This window comes from Daldinia decipiens (genome assembly GCF_022478715.1).
Source record: "Daldinia decipiens strain CBS 113046 unplaced genomic scaffold F4813scaffold_6, whole genome shotgun sequence".
NCBI classification, from domain to species: Eukaryota; Fungi; Ascomycota; class Sordariomycetes; order Xylariales; family Hypoxylaceae; genus Daldinia; species Daldinia decipiens.
In genome coordinates this window covers 338,020-357,485 of record NW_026054549.1, presented here as the reverse complement: position 1 = coordinate 357,485, position 19,466 = coordinate 338,020, and the positions used below count along the sequence as shown (strand labels likewise).

Below are 19,466 nucleotides of genomic sequence, written 5' to 3'. Positions count from 1 at the left end.
TCTGGCATATGCATACAATAAGGTAGGTGCATATATATGTTAGATACACATTAATGTACATATTTAAGTATCGTGGTGTAAGTATCATGCGAAGGATAAATTGTATACAAAGTACATAGCTAGGTTAGGTATGTACATAGTAATGCTTAGCCCACCTAAGGCAGCGCAATGCCAGGTAAAGCCTGGTACTCAATCCCTGGAATCCTTGGCCGATTACCTAGCTGCTGAAGGGGAGTACATATTGGATACCGCTGTTGGTACCGGGGACTGGAGCCTTTCCAGGTCTTGGCGACGGGCGCTAACTGTCCCCTGTAAAGTGGGTACAAAGTACTTGAGCCGCTGCGAGATGCTTGGACCCGTGTAACCGTGGGACCGCAACCTCGCCGAAAAAAAAATCAAATCGGAAAGACGTTGCAAAATAAGGTTAATAAGCTTGAATTAATTGGGAAGCTTATTTATTCACATTATTGTGGTAATATCCGTTTTGTATGTGCTTTCCTCTCCCGCACTTTCCCTTGCCTCAAAATTCCGTCATTCCGTCATAATTTATTTACTTTTCCTCTACATTTATCTACTGTCCGTCTACTTTATCTATTCACGTCTTTCTTAACATTCTACCCTAAGTCGATTGATTGATTAATTAATCATTCGCCTCGAAAGACAAGCCTCGTGTCGACCCGCCTGGTTGTTTACTTGCAGCTGCAGGCGTAGATTAATACCAGATCATCGTTTTAACAAATTCAGACCGCAGCCTATCTCTTCGGCATCTTCACGAAAACTTGACTTGTGTAGGTACGAAACAGAACGAGAAGCGATACAAGGAGGGACCAGGGTGTAAACGAAGAACCAACGAAAGGGGCAATTATTAGACCATCTAGATCCGTTACGTAGGGGAAAAGAAAAAGAAGAAAAAAAGTAAACTTGGTCAACCCCATTCCTCTTCAGGCCTTATTTTTTATTTTTAAAAAAAATAAAAAATAAAAAATAAAAAAGGACAGAACAAGCGGCAAGGGTCTTTCGACGCTGGGAGCTATTTTATTAGTTCCAACTTCACACGTGTCCAACCAAGCTTAATTATTTCATGGTCAGCTTCGTCAAAGGAGGCTCGATAACGCCAACCTGGCAGGTTATTTTACCTCTCTCAATCAATCCACTACAAGCTGGTTCGTGCTCGGGCTCGGGTCTCAGGGTCTTCTAAAGGCCATCTTCCCCACCACCAACAGCCTTCCTCGAATATACATGCACAAAACTTTAAAAACTTACAAGTCACCTATCAAACCCTGGTAAGCAAAGCAGCCTCTTAAACCCCAGTTTTGCAACCTCACGGTTTAATTATTCAACTTGTTTTCTCCAATCCTCCAATCCTGTATAAAAGAAAACGCCTTTGCCCATCTAATAGTAGATTACCATTCAACCTACTGTTCTCGCACTATATTCTCGTACTACATTCTCTTGGGATCACTTGCTTACAAGACGTAGATTCGTTCTTGTTCCGTTTTTATAGCACCCTAAATTTTCAAATCGATTCCAGCTGGATTGGAGATACCCCTCCTCCTTGACTTAGGTCGCTTAATTGTCTGAAAGCAACAGTACCTCATCTGCCACGTCTAACCACATCTCATACCCCGAAAGGACACCTCGGGAGATTTCTATGACCTGGTTGGACCTTTTTTACTTGAAGCGGCACAATCGGAAATCCTTGAAAACTCTGTCAACCACCCAAGTATTTGGCTCTACCTGGCTCTACCTGGCTCTATCTGGCTCTCCCATTTGATGTCCTCATTTTTCCATCCGGGATATCTACTCCAGCGCCCGGTCTACGTATAACGTTCGGTGTGAGGTCACTTTGCTAAGTTTGACTTTATTTAAATTTATTCGGGCCTTAGGCCGGCCACCAATTTGCCTAACATAGGTACGTGCCATTTCTATTTGCTCTAGTATATTTTCTTTTAAGTTCACTTCCACACTCTCCCAAAGTCAAACCTGCATCGAGTTCTAGATTCGACTTGCGGAGTGGGATGGCGAGTCAAGCCAACCCGTTTAGGGAATCTACCCTAGTGAGACCATATATCCAGCATTTGGTCTGCATTATTAACCTCTTCGTCAAGCGCGTTGCATTGGCTTAGCTGGTTATACTGAGTCCAAGAGAAGCCTAGGATGAGACAACTAGTCCTAAGACCGAGGCCTTGGTGACGACTCAAATAATGATCGCAGTCAGCTTGAGTCCCCTTAAACTTTGGCAGCAATATAGATTCTGTTCAACTACTCCTTTCTTGTTTCTACTCTACACATCTCGTAGGCCTATCAGATACATATAGACATGTCATGTACTGCATAATTACACCGGTGTAGAGCGGCGGCTGAGATTCATCTACCCCTAGATGCCTCGACTGGGAGAGCTAACATGATAACTCCCTAGGCAAGGTTTCCACGAGTTTGGACACTCGGCTCTAGTTCCGTAACGCCTGGACCGTTAATTATCCAGGGACCCCGACTATCGACACGAGTTACCCGCAATTTAGAAACGCCAAGACAACACTTGCATTCTCACTTCTTCAGCTACCAAGACTAGGGCCGACCCTAACCACGCAAGCTTCTCCATTATCCGCAGCAATAGTCTTCAGCCGCTCACTGTCTGATGACCCACCTCGATTGAAGCCAGTGTGTGGATCTGATATGGTGGATGGGTAGCAGGATTAACAATACCTTATTTACCTGGCAAGGAATCAAGTTCCACCTTTTCTCCCTTCGGTTTTACATCTAGCAAACCTCTACTACATCTATTTTTCTTCTTCTTCTTTTGTCTTTCCATATTAGGCAAGGAGGGAAAAGATGGAGACTTATCGCGGATACGTACGAACACCCGCAGATGCAATCAAGCTCTTTGAAGCTTGTAGGCTGGGTTTACTGCCTCGAGTACAAAGACGATTATCGGAGAAAGAACGGCAGTCCATCACATCTGGCTCAGTTTTTGTATGGGATGAGAGGGAAGCTGGTATGCGCAGGTGGACCGACGGGAAATCTTGGAGTGCGAGCAGGGTTTCCGGTAGCTTTCTCACGTATAGAGAGATGGAGGGTAAACGAGGCACCACATTCGGTACAACGCGACGAAGTAACGGAAGGACACCTGATAGCGGTCGACTTAGCGAGGAAGACCAGGATGGTGAGCCAGAGGGTTATAGATACAAGGCGGATGGTTTGATGAAGCAGTCATTTAGCATAACGACGTCGCAGGGCCAGCACCTTCACTTGATCTCATATTACTCCCGACCACACGCTGGAGCCGGCGATTTGCTTCAGCCAACCACGGATCCTCAACTACGACATATTATCCCCGTAAAGGGCATGTATCCCGAATCAAGCCTTCACGAGACAAACCCGCCTGCTTTAACAAGGACACCTATGCAGCCGTACACCACTCACAATGGTAGTCTTGAGCAGCAACCCTATAACAACTATCACGGCGCATGGAACCAACAGCCATGGCAAGGCCAATGGCCACCCTCACCTAATCAGACTCCTCCCTTTATGCAAGGGAAGCTGACACCAGAGATAAAGCACCAGGTTCGACCTCAACCGCAGCAGCCTCCTCCAAGGCCACATCAACTACCCCCGCTACCGCCAACTTCAGCGCCTTCCGCCCAGGCTCCCATTTATCCCAAAGGTCTTACCTACGAGAGTGATCGACTACCTCCGCCTACTCTAGCCAGGCATTACCCAGTACCTGGGCGAGCCCCAAGCCTCTCTCCGCAATCCCAACATCTTCAAATTCAAGCTGCGCAGGCCGCTCAGGCTGCACAAGCCGCGAAAGCTGCGCAAGCCGTGCAAGCCGTTATAGATCCCCGCCTATCAGCAACAAGCGCACGCAATCCACAGGGTCCACTTCCCGCGATACCTACAGCATCTCGAGGGTTGACGCCCCCAAGAAATCATTCTGTTTCGCCGCCAAGGCAAATGACTTCGGAGAGCGCTAATGGCAATGCAAACAAAGCCAGCTTATCGGCGCTTCTTAACCGGACACCAGCTAACTCGGAACCAAATAGCGCAAACCCGGGTAGTAATAATAGCGCGGGCAGTTCACCCCGAGCTCTCCCAGCGGGAGCATCTGGTGTACCGACACCCACAGATATGTTTAGAGGAGAGGATAATCGAGCAATACAATCTCTTAATCGCAAATTTTACCTTTGAGGACTCTCGAGGACTTCACGGTGGGAATCTAGCTGGCATTGGTCAGGCGTTCAAAAATTGCATTCAAGGCGATGGGGCAGGGCCTAGTCTTTTGTTTGGCATGGGTGCTTTTCTACTATCTACGAGGCATCCTCAGCGGGTCGGAGTTATGGTTCAGCTTCACGATAGTTATGACAGAGCTCAAGTACTCTCTCGATATTAATTTAGCGCTTCGTAAATAGCTTAGTCGCGTACAACAGAGCATGGACGCCCTCGTGGGCCAGACATATCAATGGGGCCTCAGGGCATACAAGGTTGAGATCAGGAGGATTTGTGAAGGAGTAGATAGGTTAGCGATGCGATATCATGAAATCAAATATTTTAGTCTTGCATTGTTTACCGCTCGTTTCTCATCCACTTCGTACGTAAGTACTGTTTGAAATCTGGTCCTCGCCGAGACTAGGGGGAGGGTTGCAGGGATTAGAGATCGGCATGGTAGACACGATGTCCCCCTGTAACGCATCCCGTTTATTCTTGCCTGGTCTACTTATATACTATGTACATACGTACACGCTTACATTGTATTTATGTACATGTATACGATAATCCATGTTGGTTGCTTATGAGGTTAAATAAGGTTCGTCAATTCAAATTCAAACTCGACTGTTTATGAACCCAACAAGCGGTAGCCAAGCACATGTAGCTTATAGCCTACGTAACGCGTTATATATACATACAATATTGCTTCGCCTTAACCACATACGATAGATTACACATATATAATACTATCTAACTTTAGGTAGGTAACTAGGTACGCTAGATGATATACTAGCATGATGTTTTCGGTCACCAGTTTGACTTGGCAAGAGACGCATTTTTCTCTTACCTATCTGGATCGGTCATCGGACCATGCTCGTGCTGTAATTGTATGATATCCGCGACGTATTTCGCACGTATTACCAACTTCTCGTAGTTCCCGTGGCACTAAGGTCCTTTTTTAGCACGGACGGTGGGACGGGGGGGGCGGCGGGCTTGAAGTTTGAAGTTTTGTTTTGTTTTGTTTTATTTTCTTCGTATGTTCCATTTTGGCTGGTAGACTACCTAGTGTAGATTACCTTTAGCTACTTGGGATAGGTACTTCGGGATGTGGCTCGCCCCACAATCGAGACAGAACTCAAAACCAACAATGTGGGTAAAAAAAGACCGCTGGATGTAACCATGTAACGGATCTAAAGGCGTTCCAGAATACCTTATCTTATGTAAGGTTATTTCCATTGCGCGTGGCTTAATAAGGTCATATTCCCGTTACTAGCGCCTAAAAGCAGCAGGGGTCTGGGTAATGGATTTCCCACCCCTTAACTTTAGATTTCGAGAAGGTTAAGCTTAGCGCTACCGATCAGCGGCGATGACGTTAGGTTTATGCACTTAGGTATGTACATAAATACACACCTAATATACATAGGTGTACCAAGTACACAGCATGTACTATTCTCAATACTATGTAAATAAGGTTCTCAATGCTACACTGCAGTACGGCCAACGGAAGTAGTAATTAAGTTTAGCTCCGCCGCCCCCTTCGAGCTAGAAACTTTACTGCGAATAAGCTAACGGCATATGCCTTTATCTTATTTTTTTTGTCCTTTTGGAATTGGCACGGTTCTTTAATAATCTCGTATCGTACAAGGAACTTTTATTTTGTGATCTACCCTAAGCACACGTGTAATACCAATCTCCGATACATACCTAGGCATCCGGGGGACCACCCAGGTTAAGGACATTAAGAATCATGGGGGCCCACGTGCGATTACATGCAGTACACCGAGCACACCGAGCAGATAGTAATATTTCACGTGATGTGACGCGACGCGAAGGAAACAAACGGATCGCGTTGTTCACACATATATATGCATAGGAAGTAAGTACCTAAAGTATAAAATAAAATAATTGAACAACCTACTATCAGGTAATTGTTAGGAATTGCTAAGTGACAAGAAAAAAGGAGGCCGTAAGTGAAGACGCTCAACATGTATAATAGATATATCGACAAGGGTTGATGATCCATCGCGTTGTGGATTCAACACATAGTCTTTTAATCGGATTATATATGCCGTATTAGTGCAGCATAGCATGCGGGTATATAAATTATACAGACCTTGATATATCCCGTATATATATATAAGAAATATGATAGCTTATGATATATTACGCCCCACTGCCTCTCAAAGTTTAGGAGGCTTAAACTTACTTTATCGAGTTTAAGATTTAATATGGGGTTTACTCATTCAGTGAAATAGGCATGTGGGAAAATGTTCATATATATGGTATAATATAGGCCAGGTAAATACTTACGTTTTAGTGGTAATTACTCAAATAGCCTTTGAAGAAACAAGCGATATTATTATTGGATTAGAAGCGACTGGGTCTTAATGTACGTAGAACCAACAGAGCAGGATGTATTGTACATACCGGCCTGCATGCCGACCCAGATAGCTAAGACGGAATTAGTGCACTAGAGATTTTCACAGCTTAATGTACGCCCCTTGTAACAATGTTATTCAGCGGACCCCTAGAGCTGCTTCGCTGAGATCCTGAAGCGTATATCTACTACCGCCTTATGAGGTTGCCGTAGCTCTTCGAAAACGTAGTTTCAGAGGATTTCATGCTATAACACCTTCGTATAATGGTTAAAAATGGTTTAAAGGGCGTTATTCTATTTAGAATTAGAGGCCCTGTTCTAAATTCAACAACGATTTCTCCAATGTTCTCACTGCATGCCACTGTGATCTATAAGGCCGGGTTATATACGGCTGCCTTGGACAATTACCTTGATAGACTTTCCATCTTTTGATTTACTGGCTCAAAGACCTATTTAAACTAAAGCACATAACGGTCTTGCATTTCCTCAGCAAGAGTTGTGGCTTATTAGACTCCTTTCCTTCAACCAACGTCGGCAACTACTCCAAATTTAGCCCCAAAAATACTAACATTCAACTATGTACTAATGGTCGTACATAAAGGTCCTAAGATATTATTGTTCTTGAAGCATATTGAGCCCAAAGCATAATATTTCTGTTCATATTCTCTATTCCAAGCTACTCGCTCCTTTCAAACTCAACACTCAACAGAGTTGCCATTCATCACACACACATGCACACACATATAAAGAAATAGAAGAGGGGGGGGAGAGAGTGAGAGAATAAATCAAGGTATAGAAGAGTATATTTGAGTTATCAGTCTAAAAGCTGGTAGATACTGCAACTCCTTCCCTAGCAGTAATATCAGAAAAGTTGAACACAACTTCACCTTTTTAATTTATAATTTTGACAGGTTTGTGTTATCACTCTTTCTCCCCTTTAGAATCCGCCGTGTCCTATAGATGATATATGTCGTGAATAAAGGCTAAACACCTGATCTAGGCTGTATGAAACCCTCGTAGCAAAATCACTGGTATGATATTGCATCAGACAAAAAACAAACAGCTGTGATTGACATACAATGTACTTCAAAAGCCACCCGTTAAAGCAGAACCAATTTAGAAGGTAGATATCTCATTTAGCCTATATTGCTCTATACGAGGCCGCAAACAGTCCCTGGTATCGCATAATTCACGCATGCCTCACAGCACCAACGAAACTCGATGAGTGGTTTTGATGTTCCATTACCTTATCTGCCTTTCTTACTATAGGAAACTTGCTTCGCCCTGGCCCTTGGAGTACGTACGATCTATCGATGCATGTCAGATACTAAGACCTACACACCTATCTAGGACCTTATGTCCATATGCGAATGATATATGGATGAAGGGGTTAGGGTTGGTAGTAAGACAAATGCTCCTAGTGATTGAAAACATACGAATAGGTATATAAACATACTTGCTTCTATTGCTAGCGACATGGAAACTTCTTAAAGTAACTACAACGAAATAAAATCAGAACTATAGAGATATGATTTGCAAATTGAAATAGACCGATCTAAGCTGTGGCTCTATATTCGATGAAACATGCTTGGTCGAGTCTTTACGATATATTATCATGTTAGATAATATGTATTACGGTAATAAAGTAAAATATAGGCAAACCTACCTGAGCTTAAAATAAAGCATGTGCGGATGATAATTACTCACTTACCTTAATAAGATAATAACTGTCAGGGCTAGTAGGTTAGGTAGGTATCCAAGTCATTAGCTACATCTATGAATCTACCATGATCATACTCTTAGCTGTCATCGCTCAAAACCCCCACATAACAATGACGAGACCATAGTAGGCTGGTCAAGGATTCAGTGACATCTGGAACTGAGTTACAATAAGTTTCTAAAGTAAATGATAGCTCGGTGCCTAAGCTATGGTTTGCTGCTGGATTTCTCTCCGCTTAAGGAATTTTTAAAAATACCTGGAAGCAGTGATATTCTCTAGATTCGATTTCAAAGCTTCCGCTCAACTTACTCTATAAGAGGGCCTGGATGAAAATTTCGCTTGTCCTTGTGAGATCAAACAGTGGACTTCTTACGAGAGCATTTTTATGGTCTTCAATAGGAGCAAGCTGACTATGGATATTGACGTTTATATTTTCTATTCGAGTTTATTTTGTATGGCGATGTTTCAGGCGCCAGAGCGCATCCCAAGGACAAGGAGAGCAGCGCATGTTGGCTAGCGCTATTCCAATATGACACCTGCCACCTACTAGAGGATAGCAAACTGTAAAGTTCACCCTAAACATTGTCGGTTATAGTAATTGTAGTCGAGAGCGTCAAGGACGCCGGCTAGATGAACTCCAGTAGCCAGGACAACCAGAACATGAAATATCTGGTGTGATGATCCATATATGTCGAATAATCCCGGGCTGATACTCTCAGGGAATCTCGTCTGTATGATCCATCATGGTCTAGTTAGTGATCTAGATACTCTTGTTCCTCTTTATTTGCGAGAATACCTGAGGTGGAGAGGAATATTCTGAAGAAGAGTAATATTAACAAATAGACATAGGACTAGTAATTGACTTACGGCATATACAATGGCTCCGATGAGAAACAATCCCCCTTCTGCCAGGTAGTAAGGTAGGCCGGATTGCTTCATCATCTGTGCGAAGCCAAACATGACGATCCCGTGGATGATAGGGGCTAACCCAGAGAATCCCGTACATACGAACGTGAGCAGACGTAAGGTGCGCCACTTTGGGCCTTGAAACGTGGGTGCCAACACGATAATTATGGATATTGCAGCAAGAGATCCGATCTGTAAACCAATACAGAGACAACTCGTTAGTTCAATTCCGAGTAAAGAAGTTGGGTCATATCGGGTACATGGTGTTTGCTCGGTTTCGTTGACCTAGGAACGGCCAGAGGTATGATTAGAGATGTAAACTGAGAATGACTATTACTTGCCATAGACCAATAAATATTTCTTTCCAACGTCTCGCACCAGAAACCAACGTAGACGCCCGAAATGAGAGACCCTAGTATCAGCAAAATGATGCCGACAAAGTCAAGACGCAACCATAGAGCTTCTACTTCTCGAGAATGGCACATTAACGTATGGTAAGCGCAAGAGAGACCGAGACATGCCGTTGCGGAAAGTAATAGTATTGCGACAACACCGGCATCGTTGCTATTGCGGTGCTGTAGGCGCGAGACTAGATAAGCCAGGCCACTTATGAAGAGGGCTATTGCTGGCACTAGGTGCGTAAAGATGTTCACTGTCTCATTGTGTAGGTATAGCCAACTTCCAAAACAGACTCGCGCCGAGTTGGACACGGGTCGATAGCCTCGACGGATATATGGGTTGTCCTGATACCAGTCTGGAATTTCCTCGTATAGGGCTAAAGGATGGCTATGTTTATCCTGCCGTGTCTCGCTTTGGGAACTTCTCGTCGAAACATCTGCGCCGTCAAAATTCGGTTGCTGCTTCTCGTCTGAAGATGCAGTAGCGGACCAATTCGACGCATTATTAACCTCTTCTGATAGCGGCGGCATTATGACCTGCTTGTCCTTGAACATGTAGCATAAAAAAACATATAAAAGAGCGTCTTTCCTTATCCCTTCTTTGGTTTGCATTTCAACATATTTTATGAGATGTTCCTAAATCGCTTGATTTGCATGTGCGGAGTGAGAGGGCGGGGTCGACGATCTTGTCCTATTGCTTATAATTTGCCAGCTTCTGTGAGGAGCTAGATCACCGAAATACCGGGGACCTGGAACCAGAAATTCCATCAGAATGCTAAATTACCTCAAATTGTCAATAAGCATGGTAATTATGTATTAACAGCACTGACATTATATGAAGCAGAACGAACCCCCTTTTTGATCCAGTGTGGGACATCGCAACACTTGTTGAATTTCCGAAGACCTCGGATAGATACGAGATGGGTAGGACAACCTAGAGCGGCTCGGCATCAATTACACCTGAGATCTTCTAGGCTTGTTTGCTAGCCATAGGCTATAAACCACCGAAAACATCAGAATCTCCCAGTAGAAACTGTAGCATCGATGCGCGACATAGAAACGGAGCTACGCCTAAAATTATAATCGGTGATATTCATAAATATGAGGTGCACAATATTCTCTGGTATGTGCGTACAGACCATCTGAAGGAATGGTCAAGTGCTTGACTGATAGGTACCTAAGGTATATTAACATAAACACGGCACAAGCTCACTAGAGCCTTTCTACTGTTAATAGAACAACAATCCAATAGGACTGCTGCTTAAGAGACTGGAAATAAAATTCGAATGAACTGGGTATCGTTGCCGTAATGCGAAAACCCGCACTCAACCTACATTGAAACATCTGTTTGGCTGCCATGAAATTTCTTGTCGCTGGGCCTAAATCGGATTATGGAATTCATTGACTGAAGCACATTCTGCTCCTAAGGATCGACCTTAATGCAAACTGATTTGGATTTAGGATTAGGTGGTAGTGCCGCCGATATTATCCGAGCAGTGTCCATGAATATGGCATAGTTTCTGAATGTTTCGCTGAGAATTTAATTATAATTCCAGTTCGATATCTGCTATTTGGAGTTGTAGGTGGGCATCGGATAACTGCTAAAGGTTGGGTACTGCCCATTTCCTCAGCTTCAAAGAGAGCTTCCTCGACCTGCCATCCATTCCCTTGAAGGGAACTCATGATGTAGGCAGTATTTCAGTCCCAACCAGATTTGCTGAAAGACTAGAATATGAATCAGATATGCCGATAGTTGGTTGCGAGACTGATAATTCTTAAGCTGTAGGGCTCGAAACCATATGAAGCCGTCCCAGTAGTCGTACTTGTGTATTGTGATAGGTGCACCTACACATTAAAAAACACTGTTAGTCTGGTCCAGTATATCAATTTGTACCACCTTCGTTCCTGTGTCTGGTTGAAGCATTGGCGTCTGGTACTTGATGCTTGTCCAATATGGTTGGTCCAATGATACTCGAGAGGCGAGATGATGGCCATAATAGGAGGTTAAAGGCATCGGACTGTTTTATAGTCCAGTTAATAATCCAAGCCCTTCCTAAAAAGTCCACAAGATTTGCTGTTTCATATCCGAAACCCATGAGGAACATTATCGCGATGTCTTTAACGTGATCGTTTCTCCGTGTTACTCTAGCCCCAAGGATGTGTCCAAACACAGGATACTAGAAATTTGCACCGAGTAAATCCTTTCTTGTAGATGTTAATACTTGGGTTGATAGGCTTTTGCGATAGAATGCTCGCAAGTTTGTCGTAAATTTGACAATAAAATTTGACAGTATGTCGTGGTCATGCTCGGTAGCTGAAATGCTGGCAGATCATATGGGTGACGTGGACATCGAAATCGCGAATCATGACCCCACACAGTAATCTTCTGCATTTGACCCATCAGGCACGAATCGAGATAATGACGGCCAGGTTACCAGATTCTCAGTGAACTAGGATGACGGTTGAAAAGGGCGTAGAAGCCTATTGGTGTAGAACACAGAGTTGCTTCTCGCTTGCAGCCTTGAGGCATCTCTGTGAATGTGGCTCGTCATGACACGCGCTGCGAATGTGTATATGCCCCAAGGAATTGAGTCCTAGTTACTGAACTCTTTTCCAGATAAATAGACGAAACGAATGATATTGGCCCCCTTGCTTGGTAGGATAGGTACGAAAGCACCGAAGGAGCCTTGGGTTGCTGCTGTTGTGATATGCGCCGCGATAAACCTGCAGTTTAGAACACGACATGAAATACATCCCATGTGTACACCAAGACGCGTTTTAATACCAAAACTTAGCGGGTTAGATCTTGAAAATAGTAGACAGTACCCCCTTGAGTCGCTAATATGCGTTAGGACTAGAAATCAATGGGAGATGAGATTTATGTGTTGAGTAGTTGAGGTGGTGCAAGATATGCGGATAGCTTCATGTCGTGGGAGAATGCAGGTGGGTTAGCAGCAAAACCCATAACTAAACAATGCCCGTCTTTCTGAAATTGCAATATAATCAACGGGGTATCATTTATAGCTTGGAGATAGCTAAATAACTGAAGAATCACTTGAATCGAGGCTTGGAAGCCAATGCATGGGTTATGAAGCCACCATCTCGAATGCGACCGATAATATCGAAAACCAAATCGGTCGAAAACAAACTAGAAGCTCTAGAGACGGACCAAGATACAAGTTGGCATTATACTAAATCATTCTTTTTATTCTCTAAATCGGACTATTCTATAGAACGTCAATAAATGACTCAACAGATCGCCTGATTAAAAATGTGTGGGAGGCAACAAGAAGAAGAGGGAGAAGAGGAGAACAGAAGGACGACGGGGAAGGGGGGGGACGGTGGGAGAGTTGGGTGTGTGAGGGCTCGAGTTTCGTAGGCGCATGATTTGATCGATGTGAGTTAAGAAGTGACAAGAAAAATAAAAAATGAAAAATAGGTACCTTGAAAGCGTGAGCTGTTGTTTGAGCTTCGGCCAATCAAAAAATTCGACAAGACGGATCAGCTTTATCGAACTGGGGAAAGATTCTAGGCGCTGTGAGAGGTCCAAATCAGCATCGAATCAGTCCTTCCAAGCATTTGACTGGCTGGTGGAGGCTATGCAGGATGTCTATCGGGCGGCGGGTTATTTAGGTCTAAGCCCGACTAGGAAGTAGTTTAGACGTTTCAGTAAGATAATGCAACCTTAAAGGTTAAAGTAGGCAGGGTAGATAGAGTGCGATCGGGTCCAAATATATGGGTGAAAGGTGCGTGTTGCCTACATTACCTGCCTCGACTGCTGGTATTTTATTAGGTACCTTATGTAGGTATTTATTTTAGTGCCAGCGAATTTTAAAGTGAATCCATTTTTATGGAGGGGGAGGAGGAGGAAGCACCAATTTCTCCCACTGTAGCTGATTGTACTAGACTACCTAACGTACTTACTGATTGTACACGACCCCCCGCCTAATATATAAGCAAGCTCACCTTTCTCGCTGTCGCGTCCCGATCGAATGCCTCCCTCCCTTCCGTTTTCTCTTGACTATATTCCTTCCGTACAGTAGAAACATTCCCGTTTGCATCTATTTATTAGAAAGCCATTCTCAGATTCAATTGATTATTTCAACTGATTGCTCGCATCCCTCCCACGCGTTATCAAAACCAACAAACACATTCGAAATGGGTCCCAAGAAAGCAGACGGAGCTCCCAAGCCCAAGAGCACTCATGCTTCCTATCAGGTATGTGCAGCGACAGCTCGACCGGCATCTTACTGGACAATCTTGAGTACTAACATGCTATAGGATATGATTACTGATGCCATTGTTCATGTACTTATCCCCATTCCTTTGCCCCCGGCGCATCGTGTATTGCCTAGTTGGTGTTTGTGGTTGGGTTGCATGCCAGGTGTTCATCGTCCAGTGCTGCCACTCAACCCTACATGACTAGCATATCATTTAGACTTATTGAGTGAACATGCTGACGCGTCTTTTTTCAACTTCAGCTCAAAGAGAGAAATGGTTCCAGGTAAGGAAATCCGAGCACTCCTGTCCTCATACCCACTATTTTAGTGGTCGCGTTTACCCCCCCGATCAATCCGTGCTAACTATATCATAGTCGTCAACAACTCAAGAAATATGTCAAGGCAAACAACACCATCAATGTTACAGACAAGATGTTCGACTCTCTATTCAACAAGGCCTTGAAGGCTGGTGTTGATAAGGGTATCTTCGAGCAGCCCAAGGGTATGTCTTATAATTCATTCCTTGTCGTGTCTATGCTTGGGTATTAACTTGTTATAGGACCTTCCGGTGGTACTAAGTTGTCCAAGAAGTCTAAGCCTGCCGCAGCTAAGCCAGCTGCCAAGAAGGAGACTGAGAAGGACGCTCCCAAGAAGGCTGCCCCGAAGAAAGAGACAGCTACTAAGAAGGCCGCCGCACCAAAGAAAGCTGCAGCTCCCAAGAAGGAAGCCACTGAGAAGAAGCCTGCAGCAAAGAAGGTTGCTGCCGCTGCCGCCGCCCCCAAGAAAGCTCCTGCTACTAAGAAGGCGGCACCCAAGAAGGATGTAAGTTTACACGCATTCTTGTCAGCCTCTGCATTATCTAATGGATCTAGGCTCCCGCTACTGAGGACAAGCCTGCTGCTTTGACGAAGACCAAGGCTGGCAGAGTTACGAAGACTGCAACGGCGGCTAAGCCTGCTGTCAAGAAGGCTGCGCCTAAAAAGGCCGCCGCACCCAAGAAGGAAAAGGCACCAAAGAAGGAAGCAAAGGCTGAAGCTGCAGCATGAACATTCGCATCTTGATTTGTGTCATTCGAATTGTGTGTTGGGGTTTGGCGGTTTAATGGCGTTTGGGGAACAGGGTACAAAGTTACGTGTGCGTCTTTACTGCGCCATGGAATTCGGCGTGTTTTTGGAAGGGTCGGTAAGGATTTCAGTGAAGGGGGGCCATAGTAGCTCCGAAGCGTTGCAGATGTGTCCGACATACCTTCAGCGGTGCCAGCGGCTCGTGTGCATATTGTCCTTCCCTTAGCGGGATCACGGTTGTTTCGGTTGGATTGCACATATTCCCCAGTCATGGCATCTGTTAGAGGATGGGTATGGAACTGACGACATCATGAGTATACTTGTAATTATACCAATGAAAAAGAGGGCCTTTGCACGGCTTCCGACCTATGTTTAAGTCTTGTCGCGGTTGTGAAGTTTTTTATGTGATCCTGGTTGACGCGTTTGCTCACTGTCGATTTGTTTACAACCTGGCTAGGTAGCATTGCGGGGCTCCTACCGGTGTTGATACTAGTAGTTATCACGTGTGGTGAGAGGGGCTCTTATATTAATCTGCTATGTATGTATTACTAACATGGCGTATCCCCATGAATTTGATTGGTTGTATGTAAATAGCTGTACCCCGGTAAATGCAGACTATTACCTACATGGCACGACCGTAAGCATAAACAAGCGTGTGTAGCTATGTAGGTATATCAATAAATTCATATTTAACTGAACAGCCATACTTGAGTCTTGAAACGTAGGTAGTTATACTCTGTTTAAATGAGTTGCACATAGGAGATGTAGGACAAGTTACCAACCTAGATTAAGCTAATTATGCACAGTGCATAGTACCAGTTAAACCTAGTATAATTGTTGTATGTTTTAAATTATGTAAATAACTATAGTAAAGCAGCTTCAAGGTCTTATCAATATCGGAGTATAGAGTTGGTAGATATGAAATTGCATACTATGTAATATAACTCTCCACACCTTAAACTCAGACTTGCAGACTTATGACTTACAGATTTTAGTATTGTACCACGATCTTCCCTCTCCACTATATAACTACCTGTTAGTTGTAGATCTACGTTATGTTTATCCAGCTGATAACCCATTTTTAGATTAGCCTTGTATTAATTTTTACACTATGCCCTTTCCGTTTCCCATTTTGCGCAAAAGCTGGGAGCTATTGCCTCCAATTTTTGGGGTCTAGTTCATATTATGTAGAGGTTCAAGGTAGGTATGATAGAACTTTATCGTTATCAAACAAAACGGTATCGCAATCCGATAGCCCGCTACCGAAACTTGCTACCGAAACTTCCGAAGAGTCTACCGCTCCAGCCTAGGCTGACCATGTCACACACCTAATCAATACAGTACATCGCGCCCAAGTTGTTATTTTTTACTGTATGTCGTAGTCTGGAGGGGGATCTACAACTGCACCACATCTACAACTACAACTACAACTACAACTACCACGCCGATACCGATACCGACGTCGACCCGACTCACGTATCGCTCCCGTATCGCTCACGTATCATGGCCAGCCTAACATAGCTTCCACTATTGCTTTCCCTGCACAATCCGTCTAAACCGTGCTTTTTTAGGCGTTCCATCATCGCATCATCGCATCATGTCTTCGCGAGATCAGTCCCTCAGCTCTAATAACCCCTTTCGTCGGAAGCTAGGCTATCCTTCTCTCTCAACCGACGGCCCCGCCTCGGCACCCGCCTCGAGTTTTAATAACCCCTCCGATCCTATTCCACGAACACCATTTACGACTTTCAAGTCAGCCTCACATAAAGATGACGAGCACGACGAGTACAAGGCGCACGAGGGGAGAGAGAAAGAGGCGGCGCCGGTACAACATAAGCCGAAGAAGGTTATCAAAAGAGTCCGAGTCCAATCACCACCTCCATCGTCACCCGAGGAGGATGCCGTACCCGTCAGCCGTTTTCCTTCCGTAAGCGATGACGATGACGATGGATATGATAGTGACAATAGTGATCTACCAGAGTATATTGATCACATTGATCCACGCGGCACAGATTCCTTTGCTGTGCAAGATCGGGATAGCTCTGAGTTTGGCCGAATAGAGCCTCCAGCGAATCCCTTCACCAAGACGCTACAGGATTTAGAGCAGTCCGAGCAAGAGCAAAGTGCTAAAGCACTGACAAAAGGGGCCCTTGATGTTGACTCGTTCAAGAGACTTCTATTAACAGGATACGCAAATATCCCGAGCCACCCATCCGCGTCAGCACCCGAATTAGGAGGGTATCCTAGGGTTCAATCGCCCTTGCATGGCGGCGAGACTAGTACGGACGCACGTCCTAGAACACGCCAGTCTATATTTGATGCCATGCCAAAAGAAAACTCGAGAATCTCACAAAAGAATTATGGATCGGAAGATCCTGGGGAGCGAAGAAGCGCCCTGTCCACGTCTCCCCTTTCCTCGGCCGCTCCCTCCTCCATAAAGAAAAAGCCACCGCCTCCTAGCTCGCGGCATGGAAAACTGATAAAGATCGAGTTGGGAGCAGGTATAGAATCTCGTCCCACTAGAAATTCAACACCTCCTGTATCTATAAATGTTACCACCCTACCTTCTACTGGACCGTCACGTAAACCCAACTCCCAGGCGGGCAGCCCGTCACAACCTCCGCTTTTAACAACTGATGTAAACAAACCGCTCCCGCTAACACCTTTCCGTCCCTCTGTGGAAGAGGCAGTTGATTCCCCATTCGATCGCGAGGCTATAGGAAAGGTTCCCGAACCCTTCGCTAATCCGCAGGCGAATTCCGAACCGCCAGCATCATCCCTAGCTACTCAGGTTTCCTCTGAGTCGAACGGCACCACGCAGTCTCGCAAGCCCGCAGCCCCTCCGCCACGCCGACACGGAAGAAGCGATAGTAGAGCACCTTCCATTAATACTACGAATGTAGATGAAGATACCCCGCCGAGATCATCACTAGAGTCGAACCGGTCGCGAACTGATAGTCTACGCGCGAATACTAACCTGGGTAATAATCCAAACGTACCCGCTCCACCACCTCCTCGCCGGCCAAATCATGCCAGACAGGGGAGTTCGTTTACGAGTCCAAACCAGGGGAATTTTACTCCGGCCTCTACTATAGGGCTGGTCGAGGACAACCGCAGCCCAATAGGGACGAGTTTTGGGTCCGTGGTCAAAATTGGGCAGACAGAAGCCCCGAATAGTCTAGCGAATATAACCATAAACAAGGAAGGCCTGTCCAAACTATCCCCGCCACCCCCGCCACCTACTAGACAAGCCAGCACGAGACGCCCACCAAGTGTCAGGAGTATAGATCTTAGCAGCGGGCCTAGCATAATAAGACGAGTTAGTAAGGAGAAAGATGGAACAGTGCCACCTCCTCCACCACCTCCCCCGAGACAACGTGGTAGTAGCCGTGCGAGCGTGGAAAATTCAGCTATGCTTGCAGAGAGCATGGATAATACAAGCGGTGACACCCAGAAGGAGGCCACAATTTCCACTCCAACTACTGCTGAGGCTGCGATTGATACCAAGCAAGGAGCGGAGATATTGGCGGACCTCGACGCATTGCAAAGGGAGGTCGATGCTCTGATGGGAAGATACGGAAATGCTGGCGGGAGCTGAGAAGTGCGCGCTCTCTAGCCTTTCGGAAATAACAAATAAAACCAGGAGGTTCCCGTGATAGTGAGAACCAACAGACACTCACGGGAGTGTACGAGGACCCTTCAAAAGAGAGAAGATCGGAAGGTTGGCATGACCTAGACCGGTTCCTCCGCGACTGGATATGAGATATGAACTATGCGTCACAAATTATGAACGTTATATAGGATCCTTGTACAGTAGGTAATTGTTAATGCTGGGGCGGCCAGATGTCCGGACACACTGGCGCCCAGCCGGAGATTATAGTGCAGCGCAGTTATTCCGGACCGAGGGAAAGAATGAAGCGTAAAGTTTATACCTCCCCCTTTTTGTTCCGCCGCAGCGCATCGGTGTGTAAGTATGGTTGATACCACTTGTCTATACCTATATACTGCTTGCTTTTAGTCGTAGGCCCGTGATAGCTCGCGGGTTTTGGTATATGTTGGTGATTTAGTATTTATATTTATTATATAGCGTTAATGATGCAGTAGCGGGGTGAAAGTAAACTCTTAAAGGCACAGTAGGTTGTATAGGTAGTGTAAGTTATAAAATAGGGTTATGAGCGAGAAAATGGCAAGTTTCTCATGAGGACTTTGGAAGAACTCTTCTGAGCTCACTGGGAAACTTAGCAGTATTAAGGAGACTACCTCCTAAAGGTAGCTACCTAGACCTACGGCTTTATTGGGTTATATAAGTCAGCCCTTGATATTGGCATATCCGCCATAATTAGTAGCTATCTGAATCTATTGGTATACACTTCTAAGTTGGCTTCATAGAAAAGTGACACTGCCTCCATAGTAGACTGATACAGTTCCAGACAGATCGTCTTAGTTATGCCCTGGTCACGGTTAATTTCGGACTTTAACTCAGTGAGGAAATATAATACGCAGCATGTCTCATTTACACCTTCGAAAGATCCTGCTATGGATAACCTAGCCCTTACGAGAACTTGTTTCGGTGGT

General features: G+C 45.0%; 4 protein-coding genes across 4 annotated transcripts; 3 read left to right on the top strand and 1 right to left on the bottom strand.

The window, feature by feature from the left end:
• Positions 1-2,832: 2,832 nt before the first annotated feature.
• Positions 2,833-4,188, top strand: F4813DRAFT_386615 (Gti1/Pac2 family-domain-containing protein; the record flags this gene model as incomplete). The annotated part of the gene is made up of 1 exon (XM_049246444.1): positions 2,833-4,188. One exon carries the CDS (start codon positions 2,833-2,835, stop codon positions 4,186-4,188), a length of 1,356 nt encoding a protein of 451 aa, XP_049102380.1.
• A 4,685-nt stretch (positions 4,189-8,873) lies between these two features.
• F4813DRAFT_386614 (HlyIII-domain-containing protein) lies at positions 8,874-10,138 on the bottom strand (the record flags this gene model as incomplete). Its single annotated transcript, XM_049246443.1, has 3 exons — positions 8,874-9,032; positions 9,171-9,401; positions 9,470-10,138. 3 exons carry the CDS (start codon positions 10,136-10,138, stop codon positions 8,874-8,876), a joined length of 1,059 nt encoding a protein of 352 aa, XP_049102379.1.
• Positions 10,139-13,532: 3,394 nt separating this feature from the next.
• Positions 13,533-15,260, top strand: F4813DRAFT_349869 (uncharacterized protein). The gene is made up of 6 exons (XM_049242234.1): positions 13,533-13,825; positions 13,889-13,915; positions 14,089-14,111; positions 14,202-14,329; positions 14,387-14,649; positions 14,700-15,260. The coding sequence occupies exons 1-6, from the start codon at positions 13,766-13,768 to the stop codon at positions 14,871-14,873; spliced, it is 675 nt and encodes a 224-aa protein (XP_049102378.1). The 5' UTR covers positions 13,533-13,765; the 3' UTR covers positions 14,874-15,260.
• Positions 15,261-16,488: 1,228 nt separating this feature from the next.
• F4813DRAFT_386612 (uncharacterized protein) lies at positions 16,489-18,489 on the top strand (the record flags this gene model as incomplete). Its single annotated transcript, XM_049246442.1, has 1 exon — positions 16,489-18,489. The coding sequence occupies one exon, from the start codon at positions 16,489-16,491 to the stop codon at positions 18,487-18,489; it is 2,001 nt and encodes a 666-aa protein (XP_049102377.1).
• Between the last annotated feature and the right edge of the window lie 977 nt (positions 18,490-19,466).

What these genes read in the sequence shown, in the direction of transcription:
- F4813DRAFT_349869 (XM_049242234.1), top strand. Translation starts at nt 13,766, where the DNA reads ATGGGTCCCAAGAAAGCAGACGGAGCTCCCAAGCCCAAGAGCACTCAT. An exon ending in AAAGAGAGAAATGGTTCCAG is followed by an intron (nt 14,112 to 14,201) that starts GTAAGGAAATCC and finishes ACTATATCATAG; the next exon opens with TCGTCAACAACTCAAGAAAT. An exon ending in TATCTTCGAGCAGCCCAAGG is followed by an intron (nt 14,330 to 14,386) that starts GTATGTCTTATA and finishes AACTTGTTATAG; the next exon opens with GACCTTCCGGTGGTACTAAG.